Source organism: Coregonus lavaretus (assembly GCF_964263955.1).
Source record: "Coregonus lavaretus genome assembly, chromosome: 18".
In the NCBI taxonomy this organism is placed as follows: Eukaryota; Metazoa; Chordata; class Actinopteri; order Salmoniformes; family Salmonidae; genus Coregonus; species Coregonus lavaretus.
The window spans coordinates 5,181,031-5,201,477 of record NC_140005.1 but is presented as its reverse complement, the minus strand read 5'-3'; the positions used below and the strand labels follow the sequence as shown (position 1 = coordinate 5,201,477).

The following is a 20,447-nucleotide window of genomic DNA, read 5'->3' as shown; positions in this document are numbered from 1 at the left end:
TGTCTCTGCAGGTCTTTCTGACATTGGAGGGTTATTTCACCTATAGCAAACAGAAATTAGGGAAATTCACTTTCAATAACGGAAGAATATCGGAGGGAGTTAATAACAAGTTAAAAGCGTGGGTCATTTAACATCACCTTTGTGTGATTTGTTTAGATGGGAAGGAGAGGGTGGACCAATGATGGAGAAATATCAGATTGGGGGATTAAACCTCGATCTCAGAGGACAATGGCTGTGTTTACACAGGCAGCCCAATTCTGATCTTTTTCCACTAATTGGTCTTTTGATCAATCAGGTCAACTCTTTCGCCAATAATTTTGCTAAATATCGGAATTGCGCTGCCTGTGTACACGCAGCCAATGTGTTGTGCAGAGTCTGTAGCGTTATCACTTAAACTCGGGCATAGTTTATTTTCCAGACCTGCATCCACTATGAGTGAACCAATTCCATAGACTAGAAATACACGGTAGTCTTATTATTAGTATGGTCAACTGTTTTAGGTCTATGCAAGGTGCACACTGTATTCAGTGGTCTTTGTTTTGCTGTAATAAAAAAAAAAAAGTGCCTAGTGTTTTCTTTCTGCCGAACATGACCAAACCGGCTCCGCCCGTGCGTTTGCATGCGCCATCATGCGCATGTCTATTTTGTCTATCCCCACCAGATGCGTTCATATCCACACGCAGGTTAAAATACCAAAACCAACTGTGAACCAACTATAATAATTTGGGGACAGGTCGAAACACACATGAAACATTCATGGACATTTAGCTAGCTTGCTGTTGCTAGCTAATTTGTCCTGGGAGATAAACATTGGGTTGTTATTTTACCTGAAATGCATATGGTCCTTTTTTTTGGCTGGATCTTTGTAGAATTTTGGTCAGCATGTTAGGCTACCCCAAGATGGGTGGGGCAGGTAGCCTACACTCTTAGAAAAAGAGGTGCCTAGTAAAACCATATAGGGTTCTTCAATTTGTCCCCATAGGGGAACCCTTTCTTCCAAAAACGGTTCTTAGGATGATAAAGATTCTAGGTTGAACCCTTTGCCTTGCAAATAACCCTCATCTTCCAAAAAGGGTTATTCACATGAAAATGGTTCTTGGTAGTTGAACGGTGTTTCCTCCTACACATTGGTGCGGCTGGCTTCCGGGTTAAGCGGTCCCGTGTTAAGGAGCGCGGTTTGGCAGGTCATGTTTCGGAGGACGCATGACTCGACCTTCGCCTCTCCCGAGCCCGTTGGGGAGTTGCAGCGATGAGACAAGATCATAATTGGATCGCAATTGGATATCACGAAATTGGATATCACGAAATTGGGGAGAAAAAGGGGGTGAAACAATAATAAATAAATGTTTCAATGTTTTTTGATAGAAACCTATCCCTCTGCAAAGAACCCTTTTGGGACCATTTTTTTTCGAAGAGTGTAGCTGTTAGAGCGCTGGGCCAGTAACCAAAAGATCGCTAGTTCGAATCCCCGAGCGGACAATGTGAAAAATATGTCGATGTGCCCTTGAGCAAGGCACTTAACCTTAATTTCTCCAGGGTCACCGTTGATAATGGATGATCCCTGGCCATGACCCCACTCTCGGAGGGTGTCTCAGGGGGTTGGGATATGCAAAAAACACATTTCCAATTCACACATATTAATACACATGTGTGAAATGGCACAAATGTAATAGGACAAATAAGCACCTACCAATTTTACTAACATTTGTATAGGCATAGGGCCAACCTCAAACCTACACAGATGGAGATCATGAACACGTGTTGCACCACAATTAATAAGTAAAATATGTCAGTGTAGGCATTCTTCATACCATCCCACCCTTGACAACATGTGACGATTGTAAATCTACAAAAGTCATTTTATGTTCAAAAGAGACTCAACCAGAACCACCAAATAATAACTAATGCGTGGTAAATAGTGTTGAGGCTCTCTATATTAGTCAAATCTAGTATTATATTAGATATTCAAGTAGCCTTGCCGGGATTTTAAAAAACACATATAATACTGACACTTTTTTAACTTCAACAAGAAGGACAAATAGCCACTTATTGATAAGCACAAGCCTATGTAGGAACAGTAGTAGTCATCCAATACCAATATGTGAACGCAATGAATGCATGAAGGCAGAACAGATTGTCAATGTAACAAAAAACGTTCTATGAGTGCAATATTTCTTCTAATTCTCCTGCTTCTCAAGCATCCACCGTGCAATGATCTAGTGCTGTGATCATTTGTTTAATAAAACCTGACCTCTTTCCAGCAGAACTGGGGCATATCTGATTAAATACACTAAACATCGTAAATCTTTAGTAGGCAAAGGAAAGGAAGGGAGACCCTCTACTTGCCCAAGTTGGAATCAAGAGGCTGGCTGGTCGCTCTAACAGTTCAGGTTGCTGTTTCCCGGCCACATTCATTTCCCATACAGCCGCTGGCTCTGTCCACTGAACTCGAAGAGACTTTCATAAGTAAGTTATCCAACAATGGTCGATTAATGCCGTTAAACGATGTACCATTCACGGAAAGAGGCACACGGACGTACGGACGGACGCAGCATATAGCCTAGCCCAGTGCGCAACTAGATTATACTTCTAAGGTAGGCAGGCAGGCTACTGCGCTCAACACTGCACTGGCTCTAGTCGCTATGTGACATTCCCCGACGGTGATTATGGATCTGATAGATAGTCACGCAATACATAGCAACTATGAGAAAATAAATGCACAGCTCGGTGTCAGATAGGTGAATCCATAATTGAGGTTGAAACAGCTGCCGCTGCTACGTTTTTAACTGCATTCTGTCCTTGTGCTCGGTGAAGCGCGGGACAGTCTGCACCGTGTCTTCTTCACCTGCTGCCCCCCCCCCCCCCTCCAACCGCCAGTACCCCTCCCGCAGCTTCTCTTTAACCATTGTGATGAGTGCAGTAGGCCGACGGATTAACATGTTTACACATATTCTCTGTTGTCAACTGTCAATGCAGGATTTCAGGCTATAGACTAATTTTCTCCTTCAAAAATGTAACATTCCATGATTGACTCTGTGGCTGTAGCCAGATGAGCCATAGCAAAGTGAATCGGGATATTGCGAAGCAGGGATTTCATCAGATGTGATTTCATGCGTTGTGTTTATTCACCCTTTCATCTCTGTGCCCTAAATCGATCTCCAATTTGGTATGAAAATAAAGACAGTAACTTCATGTACAATTCAATAGGACTACTGGAGAACCTGTTATCGGCTATAGCTCTACTTAAATGATCAAATAAATCCACTATGGTTGTCATTAGTTTATAAGAAATTACATTTATTTAATATCAAACAAACAATGGAGAAACATTTTTTAATTGAATTTGGATTCCCACGATTAAAAGTTGTGTGGTAGGCCTAATTTGTCTAATCTAATACATTAGCACTCCCAGGCCTGTAAATTATTCCTCTCAATAATAAAGGACATGATTGACATTTATGTGCTAAGAAGATTCATGTTGATTTTGTCATAATACACTGGGAGCGGGACTAGGCTTCTAACCTCCAAGACTCTCTGCAACAGACCTAGAAATTAATTTTACCCATTCAATCCATGAACCAGATTTATTGTTGCGCTATTGTTGTTTTGAAAAACATTGTTAAAAATGTATTTGTTAGAGAGCACTGTGCTTCTCTCTTCCTGTGAATTCTGTGAATGTTAACATTGAAAGGTGTACAGGCAATATAGTTGCAATATATTATTTGTAGGCTAGTCTGGAGTGTTCAGAATACCCTGGAGGTTAGAATATGTGATGCAGCAGAGGGGCTTGTTACTTTTTCCACATTTCCCGCACCCTCAAATGGTAAAAATTCCCTCTTCTCCAGCCTAACTGTCCATGATATGGATAACTCTCATTTAAACCAATGTGGCTCTATACTCTCATTTCAACCAATGTGGCTCTATACTCTCATTTCAACCAATGTGGCTCTATACTCTCATTTCAACCAATGTGGCTCTATACTCTCATTTCAACCAATGTGGCTCTATACTCTCATTTCAACCAATGTGGCTCTATACTCTCATTTCAACCAATGTGGCTCTATAACCTCATTTCAACCAATGTAGCTCTATAACCTCATTTCAACCAATGTGGCTCTATAACCTCATTTCAACCAATGTAGCTCTATAACCTCATTTCAACCAATGTGGCTCTATAACCTCATTTCAACCAATGTAGCTCTATAACCTCATTTCAACCAATGTGGCTCTATAACCTCATTTCAACCAATGTGGCTCTATAACCTCATTTCAACCAATGTAGCTCTATACCCTAATTTCAACCAATACCCTCATTTCAACCAATGTAGCTTTATAACCTCATTTCAACCAATGTAGCTTTATAACCTCATTTCAACCAATGTAGCGCTATACAGTGAGGGAAAATAGTATTTGATCCCCTGCTGATTTTGTACGTTTGCCCACTGACAAAGACATGATCAGTCTATAATTTTAATGGTAGGTTTATTTGAAATGTGAGAGACAGAATAACAACAACAAAATCCAGAAAAACGCATGTCAAAAATTTTATAAATTGATTTGCATTTTAATGAGGGAAATAAGTATTTGACCCCTCTGCAAAACATGACTTAGTACTTGGTGGCAAAACCCTTGTTGGCAATCACAGAGTTCAGACGTTTCTTGTAGTTGGCCACCAGGTTTGCACACATCTCAGGAGGGATTTTGTCCCACTCCTCTTTGCAGATCTTCTCCAAGTCATTAAGGTTTTGAGGCTGACGTTTGGCAACTCGAATCTTCAGCTCCCTCCTCAGATTTTCTATGGGATTAAGGTCTGGAGACTGGCTAGGCCACTCCAGGACCTTAATGTGCTTCTTCTTGAGCCAATCCTTTGTTGCCTTGGCCGTATCTTTTGGGTCATTGTCATGCTGGAATACCCATCCACGAGCCATTTTCAATGCCCTGGCTGAGGGAAGGAGGTTCTCACCCAAGATTTGATGGTACATGGCCCCATCCATCGTCCCTTTGATGCGGTGAAGTTGTCCTGTCCCCTTAGCGGAAAAACACCCCCAAAGCATTTTGGTCTCATCTGACCACAACACTTTCACCCAGTTCTCCTCTGAATCATTCAGATGTTCATTGGCAAACTTCAGACGGCCCTGTATATGTGCTTTCTTGAGCAGGGGGACCTTGCGGGCGCTGCAGGATTTCAGTCCTTCACGGCGTAGTGTGTTACCAATTGTTTTCTTGGTGACTATGGTCCCAGCTGCCTTGAGATCATTGACAAGATCCTCCCGTGTAGTTCTGGGCTGATTCCTCACCGTTCTCATGATCATTACAACTCCACGAGGTGAGATCTTGCATGGAGCCCCAGGCCGAGGGAGATTGACAGTCTTTTGTGTTTCTTCCATTTGCGAATAATCGCACCAACTGTTGTCACCTTACATTTTACATTACATTTACATTTACGTCATTTAGCAGACGCTCTTATCCAGAGCGACTTACAAATTGGTGCATTCACCTTATAGCCAGTGGGATAACCACTTTACAATATGTTTTTTTTTTTTTCTTTGGGGTGGGGTAAGGGGGGGTAGAAGGATTCTCACCAAGCTGCTTGGCGATGGTCTTGTAGCCCATTCCAGCCTTGTGTAGGTCTACAATCTTGTCCCTGACATCCTTGGAGAGCTCTTTGGTCTTGGCCATGGTGGAGAGTTTGGAATTTGATTGATTGATTGCTTCTGTGGACAGGTGTCTTTTATACAGGTAACAAACTGAGATTAGGAGCACTCCCTTTAAGAGTGTGCTCCTAATCTCAGCTCGTTACCTGTATATAAGACACCTGGGAGCCAGAAATCAAATACTTATTTCCCTCATTAAAATGCAAATAAATTTATAAAATTTTTGACATGCGTTTTTCTGGATTCTTGTTGTTGTTATTCTGTCTCTCACTGTTCAAATAAACCTACCATTAAAATTATAGACTGATCATTTCTTTGTCAGTGGGCAAACTTACAAATTCAGCAGGGGATCACATACTTTTTTCCCTCACTGTACTATCAAATGTAACCAATGTGGCACCATTGTTTGTATGTTTCTCTCATACTCAAGACAGTTATGTAGTCTCCAATTCTATATGTTTGATTCAGCCTGAGGTTCTGAAATTGGGGGATTCATTAGCTCTGTCCGCAGGTCTATTTACATGGGACAAGGTATTGTAATGACAGGTCAAAATGTTGCAGTTTGAAGAAAATAAATCACCTGATGAGATTAAGTGCTTGAGGTGTCATTTAAATTCTTGAGGTGAAAATGAAACACTGCAGTCTAACATGTCAACTCTGAAAATCTTGATTGCGAATGGTCAGATCTTTCTAGATCTTTCTATGGGAAGAGGAATTCCGGCCCTTCGCCGAATAACTATTTTTGAATTAGCATTTTCGTAACCGGTTAGGGCAACCCAACCCTGTTCCTGTAAAACTATTGATGTGAGAAATGGTGGTGGAAACTAGTCTGAATACCAGTGTCTTCAGGTGACCTTTCACTCCTTGCAGCAGCGGCCCGCCCATTAGGGCGTCAGGGGCGGTGCCCCGCTTGTGATTGGTCAAAAAAAAAGTTACATTTAATAATATATATTATTATATAATTAATGGATTGTGTTTTAAATGGTCATAAAAGTGTGGTAAATGTGTACATTTTCCTGTTTAAAAAATATATTGTTCAAAACAAGCTGTTCAGTTACTTACTACTTTGGTCGTCAGTGACTGCCAGCAGCAACTCCGTGGCCTTGCGAACATTGCTTGGATTTTTTTTGCCAGCTATTTGCTATGAGGGGGGAACTGCCCCAATGAACTCGCAGTAGTATAAATTATAACAGCACAAAGTAAATGGACCATCCTGGGGTGACCGGTGTAGATTGTCTCTGCGTTGTGTTTTGATCGGTTTACATATTACCAAAGGATCAGAGTTGGTGTTGATCTTTTATTCCGATAAAGAAACAAACATCCATAAATGAAATGTTGTGCTGCCTTTAAACACCAACTCCTCTCTTCCACATAGACACAGTAGACAGGGCTAAGAATAACAATTGTCTCGTTAGATAACGATATGATACAGTGTAATGTACAGTATAGCCCTATGGGCCTGGGCTAGCCAACGTTCATAATGTATAATAATGTACAGTATAGCCTATGGGCCTGGGCATTACCTTTGATAAGCGGCTAGGTGGGATCTTTTTTGTGCTCCCGTTCGATTTCAAGTCTTTTCTAAACTAATATCTGACTAACTCGGAAATATAAAACGATGAAAGCTAACTGGCTAGCGCCTCCTGCTTTGTGACATTGGGTGCGTTCGTAAATTTACTCTGGACGCTCTGCTCTGAAATGCGAGCGCTCTGGTTCGAGCGTCCTAGAGCGCTTGATAATGAATTTACGAACGATAACACGGTTCACAAATAAAAATGACTGAAAACAGAGAAGGCGTGACTGCTCTCTTTTGGGTAGTAAACAATGTTTAATCTATTTTTGAGACTCTGGTTGACAGCGACAGTGATGAGGACAATGTAACATCAACACATTGGCCTTGCAACATGCATTTGGCATGTCAGTGTGTCACTAACCTTGTTTTTAGCTAGAGTAACATCTAGCTAACTAACTAGCTAACATTGGCAAGTGCAATCAGCTGGAATGGCAGCAGCTAGAGTAGCATAATGGAACTTAGCTAGTAACATAGCATTCTAGCCAGATAGCTAGCGTGCTACAGTACAATGTCTTTCATTTGTTTTTGTTTTTATAATAATAATAATAATAATATGCCATTTAGCAGACGCTTTTATCCAAAGCGACTTACAGTCATGCGTGCATACATTTTTTTTTTGTGTATGGGTGGTCCCGGGGATCGAACCCACTACCTTGGCGTTATAAGCGCCGTGCTCTACCAGCTGAGCTACAGAGGACCATACTTTTTAGGAGTATGACACTGCCAACATTGACATGGAAATCCTGAATATGTTAACAGCCAATCCGCAGTTTACACAGACAAGGATTCCCGACTATGTTGGGGGGAAAATTGTGCCTATGAACATTGATGACGACTTCAAAATGCACTTCAGAATGAAAAGGAGCACCTTCCAAACCCTCTGTATATATAAATAACCAACCAGGAAGTCGGTCGGCCATCCGTTCTAGCAGACAAGCAGCTCATGATTGTTCTGTGGTTACTAGGACATCAGGAGTCATTCAGGTGAAATATCGTCGTGCCATTATACACCAATCATGATCATGGATGTGATCAGGTACAGAACTCGACAAAATGATGTCCAAATCTACAGTACCACACCATTGATAAGCAACGTCACAACTAGCCCGCTCCATCACAGCTAGCTACTGTAGTCCATACACGTGCACAGAACTGCATGTTACTGCAGTATCATTTGGATTTGATCTCGAATCATGACTGATAGGCCTAGTTGGCAAAGAGTGAATTTAGGTTCAGAGTATTGTTCTAATGTTATTATAACAGTTCTATCATAACTTTATATAATATCATAATATAAATTATATTCCTTTGTGCAGGGGAAACGGTGACAGGTTCGATGTCTCTAAATCTACGGTCGAGGCCTGCTTCCAGAGGGTGATCGAAGCAGCATCTCATCTCTTTGCACGAGTCATCGTCTGGCCAACAGGGGCCAGAGCACAAGAGGTCATCAGTGTCTTTGCAAAGGCAGCTAAGTTCCCTGGGGTGATCGGAGCCATTGACGGAACACATTTTCCCATCAAGGCCCCCCGAGAATACCCTGAGACATATGTCAACCAAAAGTTGTTCCATTCTATGCACCTCCAGGCCATCTGCGACTACAAAATACTTTTCACCACTGTATATAGTGTCTATCCCGGCTCAGTGCATGATGCAACGGTGTACCAGAACTCAGACCTGCACCAGATGACTACCGCCAACCCGCAGTCTATGGTGCCCAACGACACCCACATCCTGGGGGATCCAGCATACCCTCTACAACCATGGATGCTGGATCCCTTCAAAGACAACGGCCACCTATCAGCAATTCAAAAAAGCTTCAACACTTCAGTCTGCAACGAAAGGTATAGACAATAGAGAGGAAGGTTCAGGCGCCTGAAGTACCTTGATATGAACCACACTGACCTGATCCCACTCTGTATACTGGCATGTTGTGTTTTATACTGACCTGATCCATTCTGTATACTGGCATGTTGTGTTTTATACTGACCCGATTCACTCTGTATACTGGCATGTTGTGTTTTATACTGACCTGATCCATTCTGTATACTGGCATGTTGTGTTTTACACTGACCTGATCCACTCTGTATACTGGCATGTTGTGTTTTACACAACATTTGCCTCTGAAATGATGATACCATAGATGATGTGCTCCGGGGCATGCTACAAGATGAACAGGAAGAACAGCAGGATGTCAATGATGAAGAGAGTGTGATGCCTGTTGCATCGCAGAAGCGGAACGACATAGCTCACCTGTTGTCTCATGAGCAGTAGGCTAAAACCCAGACCCACCCCAAGCCCCTGAACCAGAGTTGGGCACCCCACCTCAAGATATATGTATGTGATGGAGCAAGAAGTTACTATTCCACTGTAGCTCTCTCTCTCTGTTTCCCCTCCCATCTCTCTCTATTTCCTCTCCCATCTCTCTCTCTGTTTCCCCTCCCATCTCTCTCTATTTCCTCTCCCATCTCTCTCTATTTCCTCTCCCATCTCTCTCTGTTTCCCCTCTCATCTCTCTCTCTGTTTCCCCTCACATCTCTCTCTGTTTCCTCTCCCATCTCTCTCTATTTCCTCTCCCATCTCTCTCTGTTTCCCCTCCCATGTCTCTCTATTTCCCCTCCCATCTCTCTCTGTTTCCTCTCCCATCTCTCTCTGTTTCCTCTCCCATCTCTCTCTGTTTCCTCTCCCATCTCTCTCTATTTCCTCTCCCATCTCTCTCTGTTTCCTCTCCCATCTCTCTCTATTTCCCCTCCCATCTCTCTCTCTATTTCCTCTCCCATCTCTCTCTGTTTCCCCTCCCATCTCTCTCTGTTTCCTCTCCCATCTCTCTCTATTTCCTCTCCCATCTCTCTCTCTGTTTCCCCTCCCATCTCTCTCTGTTTCCTCTCCCATCTCTCTCTATTTCCTCTCCCATCTCTCTCTCTGTTTCCTCTCCCATCTCTCTCTGTTTCCCCTCCCATCTCTCTCTGTTTCCTCTCCCATCTCTCTCTGTTTCCTCTCCCATCTCTCTCTGTTTCCCCTCCCATCTCTCTCTGTTTCCTCTCCCATCTCTCTCTCTGTTTCCTCTCCCATCTCTCTCTGTTTCCTCTCCCATCTCTCTCTGTTTCCTCTCCCATCTCTCTCTGTTTCCTCTCCCATCTCTCTCTGTTTCCCCTCCCATCTCTCTCTCTGTTTCCTCTCCCATCTCTCTCTCTATTTCCTCTCCCATCTCTCTCTGTTTCCTCTCCCATCTCTCTGCCTGTTTCCTCTCCCATCTCTCTCTCTGTTTCCTCTCCCATCTCTCTCTCTATTTCCTCTCCCATCTCTCTCTGTTTCCTCTCCCATCTCTCTCTCTGTTTCCCCTCCCATCTCTCTCTGTTTCCCCTCCCATCTCTCTCTGTTTGCCCACATGATTGTTTTCTAGTTAAATTGTTTTCTATGTTAAATAGTTGTTATTGAATAATTATAGTCAATGTATTTAATTTACTACAATGTTTTGATATGCCTATATCAAACCTAAACCTGTTTTGACGTGACTATATTTCTTTGATATATAATTAATAAATAACATATTGTTTAATTTCTTTAAATTCATTTAATTTCAGGTTCTTAATTTTTGCCACTTCACTTCTTCAAGCTGTGGAGGATGTATACTACAGTTCTCCGTTGTTCCAGTAGTTGTTTTATCATGGCCATCTTCTCTTTGTGGCGTGTCTGTGCTTCCAATGCCCCTTTTTTTTTCAGCTGCCAGCTGTCGTGTGTCAACCTCCGCCCTGTAATCTTGAAGCCAAGCTGGCTCCTCTGCAGGTTTCCTTTTCTTCATGTGGTGGCTTCACAGTTTGGGTTGTTTGTCGCTCATCCTCAGGCTGGTGTGCATTGTCCTCTGGCTCGGTGGACTTGTGCTTGTGTCAGGTCAGGTTGAGTGGTGGGCTTTGGAGCAATTGGTAGACCTAACATGGGCTGAAACCCACTGATGTTGCTGGCTATTGACACAAGGTTGATGTTGGGGTATCTGTGAAGGAGGGTGTCTAGCACATTAAAATATGGGCATGTTGTCCTTCCTTTTGTTATTAGAGAGGGTCTCCTTGTACACTTTTAACATGCCCCTCCACCTGTTGTCACATTGGGGGCCGGCCTGTGACCTGTTGGCCTTTCTTCTGCATTTCTAGTGCTATGAGCTCCCAGGCAGCTTTTTTTTTCTCATTTTTGAAGAATGGAAATTCGATTTGTGTTGTTCATAAAGTGCAATGAGGAGAAAGAACGCTGCCTGGTCCCAGGTGAACCCTGCTACCCCCGACTCAATGTCTCCCTGACTGACTGCTGAGCTTTCCGCACTGCCTCCCCGAATCCCTTGGTCCCTCACTGGTTGGCTCCTGACTCTACAAAATAAACATAAATACAACAATATAAAGGCTACTGTCATAGTAAAGTGCTGTTATATGGTGCAATTCTCTATTGACCCGGCTGATTAATTACGAAGTTGAAGACAACAACCCCTAGATCAATAAGAGGATGGAGAAACTTGGCTAGCTAACATTAGCTAAATTAGCTAGCTAACATTAGCTAAATTAGCTAGCTAACATTAGCTTACCTAGTAAGTGAATGTAATAAATTACATACAGTGGCATGCGAAAGTATTCACCGCCCTTGGCATTTTTCCTATTTTTGTTGCCTTACAACCTGGAATTGAAATATATGTTTTGGGGGTTTGATTCATTTGATTTACACAACATGCCTACCACTTTGAAGATGCAAAATAATTTTTTTGGGTGAAACAAACAAGAAATAAAAACAGAAAACTTGAGCGTGCATAACAATTTCTTTCCATAATTTAAATTACAGGTTGTAATGCAACAAAATAGGAAAAACGCCAAGGGGGATGAATACTTTCGCAAGGCACTGTACACCTTCAATCTTCATGAACACATACGCTACATACAGTCTTTCACAAAAGTGAGTACACCCCTCTCATTTTTGTAAATATTTGAGTATATCTTTTCATGTGACAACACTGAAGAAATGACAATTTGCTACAATGTAAAGTAGTGAGTGTACAGCTTGTATAACAGTGTAAATTTGCTGTCCCCTCAAAATAACTCAACACCCAGCCATTAATGTCTAAACCGCTGGCAACAAAAGTGAGTACACCCCTATGTGAAAATGTCCAAATTGGGCCCAATTAGCCATTTTTCCTCCCCGGTGTCATGTGACTCGTTAGTGTTACAAGGTCTCAGGTGTGAATGGGGAGCAGGTGTGTTAAATTTGGTGTCATCGCTCTCACACTCCCTCATACTGGTCACTGGAAGTTCAACATGGCACCTCATGGAAAAGAACTCTCTGAGGAACTGAAAAAAAGAATTGTTGCTCTACATAAAGATGGCCTGGGCTATAAGAAGATTGCCAAGACCCTGAAACTGAGCTGCAGCACGGTGGCCAAGACCATACAGCGGTTTAACAGGACAGGTTCCACTCAGAACAGGCCTCGCCATGGTCGACCAAAGAAGTTGAGTGCACGTGCTCAGCGACATATCCAGAGGTTGTCTTTGGGAAATAGACGTATGAGTGCTGCCAGCATTGCTGCAGAGGTTGAAGGTGTGGGGGGTCAGCCTGTCAGTGCTCAGACCATAAGCCGCACACTGCATCAAATTGGTCTGCATGGCTGTCGTCCCAGAAGGAAGCCTCTTCTAAAGATGATGCACAAGAAAGCCCGCAAACAGTTTGCTGAAGACAAGCAGACTAAGGACATGGATTACTGGAACCATGTCCTGTGGTCTGATGAGACCAAGATAAACTTTTTTGGTTCAGATGGTGTCAAGCGTGTGTGGCGGCAACCAGGTGAGGAGTAGCGCAGTGGTCTAAGGCACTGAGTGGCGCAGTGGTCTAAGGCGCTGCATCGCAGTGCTAACTGTGCCACTAGAGATCCTGGTTCGAATCCAGGCTCTGTCGCAGCCGGCCGCGACCGGGAGACTCATGGGCGGTGCACAATTGGCCCAGCGTCGTCCAGGGTAGGGGAGGGAATGGCCGGCAGGGATGTAGCTCAGTTGATAGAGCATGGCGTTTGCAACGCCAGGGTTGTGGGTTCGATTCCCACGGGGGCCAGTATTTAAAAAAAAATGTATTCACTAACTGTAAGTCGCTCTGGATAAGAGCGTCTGCTAAATGACTAAAATGTAAAAATGAGTACAAAGACAAGTGTGTCAAGCATGGTGGTGGGAGTGTCATGGTCTGGGGCTGCATGAGTGCTGCCGGCACTGGGGAGCTACAGTTCATTGAGGGAACCATGAACACCAGAGCTTCACAGGTTGCCACTGGATTCCTCTTCCACACCTCCAAGACGACCACTGCCTTGCTAAAGAAGCTGAGGGTAAATGTGATGGACTGGCCAAGCATGTCTCCAGACCTAAACCCTATTGAGCATCTGTGGGGCATCCTCAAACGGAAGGTGAAGGAGTGCAAGGTCTCTAACATCCACCAGCTCCGTGATGTCGTCATGGAGGAGTGGAAGAGGAATCCAGTGGCAACCTGTGAAGCTCTGGTGAACTCCATGCCCAAGAGGGTTAAGGCAGTGCTGGAAAATGATGGTGGCCACACAAAATATTGACACTTTGGCCCAATTTGGACATTTCCACTTAGGGGTGTACTCACGTTTGTTGCCAGCTGTTTAGACATGAATGGCTGTGTGTTGTGTTATTTTGAGGGGACAACTTTACATTATAGCAAAGTGTAATTTCTTCAGTGTTGTCACATGAAAAGATATACTCAAATATTTACAAAAATGTGAGGGGTGTACTCACTTTTGTGAGATACTGTAACTAAATTACCTCCTTGGTTTGTTTTGCCATTACATTTGGCAATATGTTGAATTATAACTTCAAGTGTATCAATATATCCACATCCATCACATCTTGCCATTACGGACACTGCCATTTTGAAATCAGATAGAACTCTCGCAGACGCTTGGATCAACCCTACTTCTTGGCCAGAGCGTCCAACGTGCACTCTGAACGCTCCGAGAGCAAAACGCTCTGTATTTAGGAACGGACAATCTGACAACGCTCTGAATTTACGAACACCCAGAGCGCACTCTGGCGCTCCACACTGAATTTAGGAACACACCCGTAGCAAAAATTCATGAAAACAAAAATGATATTTTTTAATTTAAGGTTAGGGATTAGGCATAAGGTCAGCAGTGTGGTTAATGGTAGGGGTAAGGTTAAATTTAAAATCTAATTTTAAGAAGAGAAAATTGTGGAAATAGGCTGGCTTTATGACTTTGTATCTGGGATAACTAGTGACGACCGTTCTTCCTGGTGCACTCGTTCGTTCAACTGGCTTCTCATTCTAAATAGTATAATCTAATCTGTTCAAAACAGTGGCAGCATGTGCAGCAGTGGTCTTTCGGTTTTTGACATGCAAAAGGGAAATTGGTGTATTTATGCTATTGTTCAAATGCACAGATCGCTTTATATATCTTCTCAAAGAAACTACCGGTAGTTCGAAAACTTGACATCATATTTCTATCATGCTTCTTTGTTGACATCTCAAACCAACTCGCATCCCAGGTATTCAGCCAATCAGCGGCGGCTGCCGTCTCCTTGCCACTCCTTGTTATTGGACAGAGTCGATTATGCTGAGCCGCGGGGCCGTGTAAAAGCGGTTGGCAGGAGCGCCCATTTCAAATCGAACAGGAATCTGCGCCGCTCGTTCATGTTGTCAACAAGGCAGCATGGTGCATAGTACAGAAACATACAACATATATTTTCCATTGAATATATGTTTGAATGTTCAAACTAGTTTTAATTGGGAAGGCAGATAACGTTTTTTTATTTTTATCAAAAGCATTCACTTTTGCATGTGAAAACTCCACGTGCTAATTACGTTTTGTTTTGAGCTGACCGGGAGATAGCATGGTTCCAAAATGAATGCAAATCAACTTTTACCCGGTGCAAAGCACGCCTACCCGGGGCAGGCCAGATTAATCGAATCCCCTCATTGCCAAAGAGACTGGCCTTTCAGTAATCTCAACGTTCATTATGCACTGGATTTACAGCGGGAGTTACTCATTGGTTGTTGGACTTTAGCATGTAAACCTTGGTGGGGCAAACTCCAAATTGTATTTTAGATGCATGCCAGCAAAGCCTCTACACAACAATAAACAACACAGTAATTGCCCTATAACGGTGACAAACGGTTCCCCTGTTAGGGCCTACAGGAAGCTGTCCTGACAGTTTATTATTGATTATTGATGTGCAGCTGTCAGTGAAAAGCAATGCATCTCAAATCTACCAGCTCTCAGTCTCATGTCAGAATTAGACGTTCATCCATGTTTCTCAAATGTCAAACTTCGAAGTTGTTCCAAATGCCAAATTTCGAAGTGTTTAAGGTTACGTGTAGGCATTAACTCTGAACGGTTAAGTTTATGGTTAAGGTTTGGGATAGGCTTCAGTAGCAGTGTTTCGATAACATCGCAGAGGACGCCAAGCTAGCGGGGGAAAAAATACATATTACAACTTATGTGTTGTGATAATTGGGTTGTTTGCCCTATAACCTGTTAGTTCATATGCTTTGACACGGTGATATATAGGCCTAAGGCCAAGACAATAATTCAATTACTTTCATTACAAAACCGGAAAGCAACATCTGTCTGGTTAAGTCCACAAAACATATTGCATGTAACAAACAGTTACATGACCTACAGCATGGTCAAGCAAGTTGATGTTTCCAACATTTTCGGACTACTAAAGAACTATTGATTTAGAACTACGGGGAGTTACCGCAAGTCACAAAGAACTGGAGCTGCCTCCACTATTCCAGCACCAGTTCAACTTCAACATTTCAATATCATCTAATCACCTCTGCTTAGTCTAATACAGTGAGAACTAAAAGATACCAAAAACGATTCAGTCCAATTTAAGCTAAATATGATGTGGCTGTCCATGGTACTGATTTATGTGTGTGCGTGCAAGTATAAAAAAACATGTTGACTCACCCTACTTGTAGAGAAACACCTATGCCATCCTCCTCTTTCATGTTGACGAAACGGTCTATGAATCTGTCATACAGTACATGCTTTTAGTTTTTGTTGTCCTAGGCTACCTGGCTAAAATGCTTGTTCACTAGCCTAACTTCCTTTCATGGGCAACGATGTGCCCAGACCAGCTAGTTAACATTAGCCTACTACATCTAGCTACATGTTGAACTTCAAGCCTCTCAGGCCAGGGACACAATGTATACATTTATCGCCATTATAATCATTGGCTAGTATGGAGAATTAAGAAAACCACAAGTCCAAATCCCTATTTCCATCCATGGCTAATTTAGGAAAGGGCCAATTGTAGCTAGCTAGCTAGTCACCTGAGTACAAGGACAACGAGATGATGCAACAATTATTTTTTTCAGTCAATGATGTTTGGCTTCTGATGTGATGTGATTGGTTATGAAGCCAAATCAAAACTGGCTTTCCTTGACACTTTTTTTTTTTTGTTATATGCCAGGACCATTCACAGCTGAGCTCACTCAGTTTAGCTCAATGCTGATTGGCTATTATTTAAAAAAAGCCTTTTTTATTATTATTATTATTATAGGGAGCTCACTGGCTTCCCTTGCGTTTAATGATATGGGCGGCAACAATGTCATACACTTTTTGACCAGACAACATCAGATAGATACGCTACACATACTGAGACAGAGGGGAACTGTTTTGTTTGCTCAAATGCTTTCTCTGGTGAGACACATTCAGCCTCTTGCGAATTAAAGGACAATTATGAAACACAGAGAGACAAAAGATACAAAATAATGTATGTTATTTATTTGGTACATTTTTAGGGGAAGCCTGGCTTCCCTTTGGCATCCATGAATACATTCCACTGATAGGCTCAAAAAATATATCAACAACAACTTTCTATCGCTGGATTTGAGCTTGCAACCTTTGGAATCAGAGGCAGATGCTTACGCCCATCCACCGTCCCCAACACCGAATCCTACTTGAAGGTAACAGCGCTCACTATTGCCCCTAGTGGTTGGTTTCCACATCTTCTCCCGACGTCCTCAGACATGGATGGACTTCGAATACTGACTTGTCTCATGGGTGACCTGACTGTCTAAAATATGTTTGAAGATAATGTGTCTTCAGTATAATTTTAAATGTTGAGACAAGAAGAAGAGGAGGAGGAGGCGTGTCGCGAAGAAATTGGGCATCTCTCTCCAGAATGCGCTCAGCTCGTCACTACTCTACCCACACACTCACACGTCCTACATACACAAAACACACACACGCATGCATATTGACGCCGCCACACACACACACATACTTTCACAGTTCACATACGCTGCTGCTATTTATGCTGAGTGCCTAGTCAATTTTACCCCTAGCCACATGTACACACTGTATTACCTCAACTACCTTTGCAGTGGCGACCCGTCATTCAGGGCAGGTATTTCAGTCTACCTCAGTACTTTCTGTGGTGGAGGGGCAGTGTAGGCGTTGGTAATCTTCTTTAGTTGCGCCGTGATTGGCTCAGTGTTCTGTCACTCATGGGGACACTACGTCACTGCATAATCTTAAGGGAGAGGTAGGCAGTTCAAGCCCCCTTGGTGCTGCCAAAGATTTACATTAGAAGTGCCCATCCAAGAAGGCTCAAGGTCAATGGCCATAGACAAAAGGAAGTCAAATAAAGTTATATCTACCGTAACTTTGATTGAACTGATCATGTTACTTTCAAAATCTTAGCTTGCAAGCTAGACAAGCAGTCATCATCATGAATCACGTCGACAATCTACTGGCAAATCCTTTTCAATCCTTGTCATATGAAGAGAAATTATAGATAAAAAGGTGTCGGTGCTCATCGGCCATAAACATTACACAAGTCAGAAATCGCAAATTCAACAATGAGTGGTTTGGAAGGAATCAGTGCTTCGCCTGCCTGCTATTCAGTGAGGGTGTGTGGGCCAAGTCTGGGTTTAAGGATTTAAAACATCTGTCTGAAATGGTCTCTTTTCCAAGCTTAAAGGGATAAACATTCACTCGCAACACCATGGGCCAGAAAATGTTGAATACATTGGCCATGCTTTCAATCCAGCATGATTTCTGCCACATTCAAAACAACTGGAAACTCAGAACTGGGAAATCTCAGACTTCAGTTCAAGACAACTGGGAACTCGGAAAAAAAAAACTAGCTCCGACTGGGAAAATACGTTTTGAATGGTCATCCAACTCGGAATTCCAAACCAGGAGCTGAGGCCTCTTTCGAGAGCTCAGACCTGAAGATCACTGACGTCATGATTCAACCTTGTTTTTTTTCCGAGTACCCGGTTGTCTTGAAATCACCTTTGATGACAAAATGTGCCCACAACAAGGACCACCGCGCTACCTTCCTGTTCAAGTGAGCACAGCTCAAAAATTTATTGTATGCTGCTGCATAAATTAGCTCATGTGCTTTTCTTCACGAGGAGGGGATACTATATAATGTTGTTGGGTCTGTAACCATGTTTGCCAGTGACAGTCTCTTCCCATTCATATATATATATATATATATATATATATAAGTTCATTAATATTCCCATGTAATTCCAGTTGATATTGCGAGGGTTGTTTTTTGCTGTCACCATTATAGTGCAATTAATGTATTGTTTAGTGTTATGTAGTGGCTTTTCTGGCATGCATCATTTAATTTTTATTTTTGAGTTTGGCCAACCAAGATTTACATGCTAAAATCGCAACTGATAAATTGTTAGCTTACCCAAACTTGAAACTCACAAACTTGAAATTCACGCGCCTAGGAATAGACCATCGTGAACATAGCGCACATTTCTTTGTACTGCATAATTACAATGGGTGTGTGTGTGAGAGAGAGAGAGATAAGGAGAGGGGTGTTGTAACTAAGATTGTGCCAAATGATCAGCTAAGCGATCCATCGCAGAGATAATCGCTCACCTCGATCCAGCACCAACGGGTGGAGAGCACCACTCGCTGGGCCGCGACAAGCACTGTGTTGCCTGCTAGACTAGTTGGCTGGTACACCTAACTAAGTGTTTGACATGGGAAGAAGCAGGCCTTTGAGCCGAGGGAGAGCGAATGCCATGTTCCTTATTTGATATTGTTCCCATTCCCTTTTCGCCAAGTTTAGAATGGAAAACTAATAGAAAATAGAAGTGGAGAATTGCGAGCACTGCTCCAGATCACTTGATATCCACCGCAAGTGGGACAGAAGAGAGAAGGGAGAGCGAGAGAGAGGGTAGAGGCACAGAGGGAGAGACCCAATTTAACTCAAACTAAACTGTCTATCATACAGCAGAGCGTGTCCGACTCCAACCCCCCACAACTGAATAGATAAGAGCATATCATGAGCTGAGCTCTCCATGAAGAGTGGGTTCGATATATAAATATCCCATGTTTTTTTCCCTCCCCAATCCCATTATATAATTTATATCAATAATGCAACAGAAAAATGGTTTAATAGTTTGTTATTGCAACAACACAAATTCTTAGTTTTACCATCTCACCAGCAATATATCTAAAATACAACTGGTCTCCTGAACCAAAGAGTAAAATGTATCAAGCTAGCAGCAACATGCTAAGCGAATCAGAACAAGCTAGCAGCAACATTCCATGCTAATCAGAACAAGCTAGCAACCTCTTAGCTACTCATGTTGAATTAATAATAGAGCTAGCTAGCTAGGTGTCAATTTGAATGACTGTTTAAATGCTGCTCATGAGGCAGTAATGTTACTTTGGGTGAAGAAAACCATAGGATATAAGAGATAAGTCCATGGCTGCCCCCAGGGCAGTAAATCATTTTTTATATTACCTTTTGTGCTTGAAGTCTGCCCTTAGGGTACCAAGTGATCTTGACCCAAACTAACATTACTGCCCCCTGGGGAAGCATTTAAACAGTGCATTCAAATGGCTGCCCCAAGGGCAGTTAATACTTTTTTGTATTATTACATTTTGTGCTTGAAGTCTGGCCTCATAACCTACAGTGATCTTGACCCAAACTACAATTTCTGCACCCAGGGCAGCATAAACAGTCTGTCTAAATGTTTTATAAAACAAATGTCAAATGACCTACTGGCAGATTTTCTATTTCTATTTTATAATTCAACATTAGTAGGCGATAGCTCTCTGCTCAGCTAAGTTACATTTAGCTTAGCATTTTCTACTCCCAGAGAAGCATAACAGTCTATTATTAATTCAACATGAGTAGCTAAGAGGTTGCTAGCTTGTTCTGATTAGCTTAGCATGTTGC

General features: G+C 42.5%; 1 protein-coding gene across 1 annotated transcript in view; it reads right to left on the bottom strand.

The window, feature by feature from the left end:
- Nucleotides 1-2,415, bottom strand: part of LOC311145690 (gamma-2-syntrophin-like) — a gene marked incomplete at both ends in the record, with an annotated part of 60,054 nt that extends 57,639 nt beyond the window's left edge. Inside the window, one exon of the mRNA XM_084181950.1 lies at nt 2,347-2,415. Within this exon, the coding sequence (XP_084038076.1) occupies nt 2,347-2,415 (69 nt within the window). The remainder of the gene's footprint in view (nt 1-2,346) is intronic.
- Nucleotides 2,416-20,447: the final 18,032 nt, after the last annotated feature.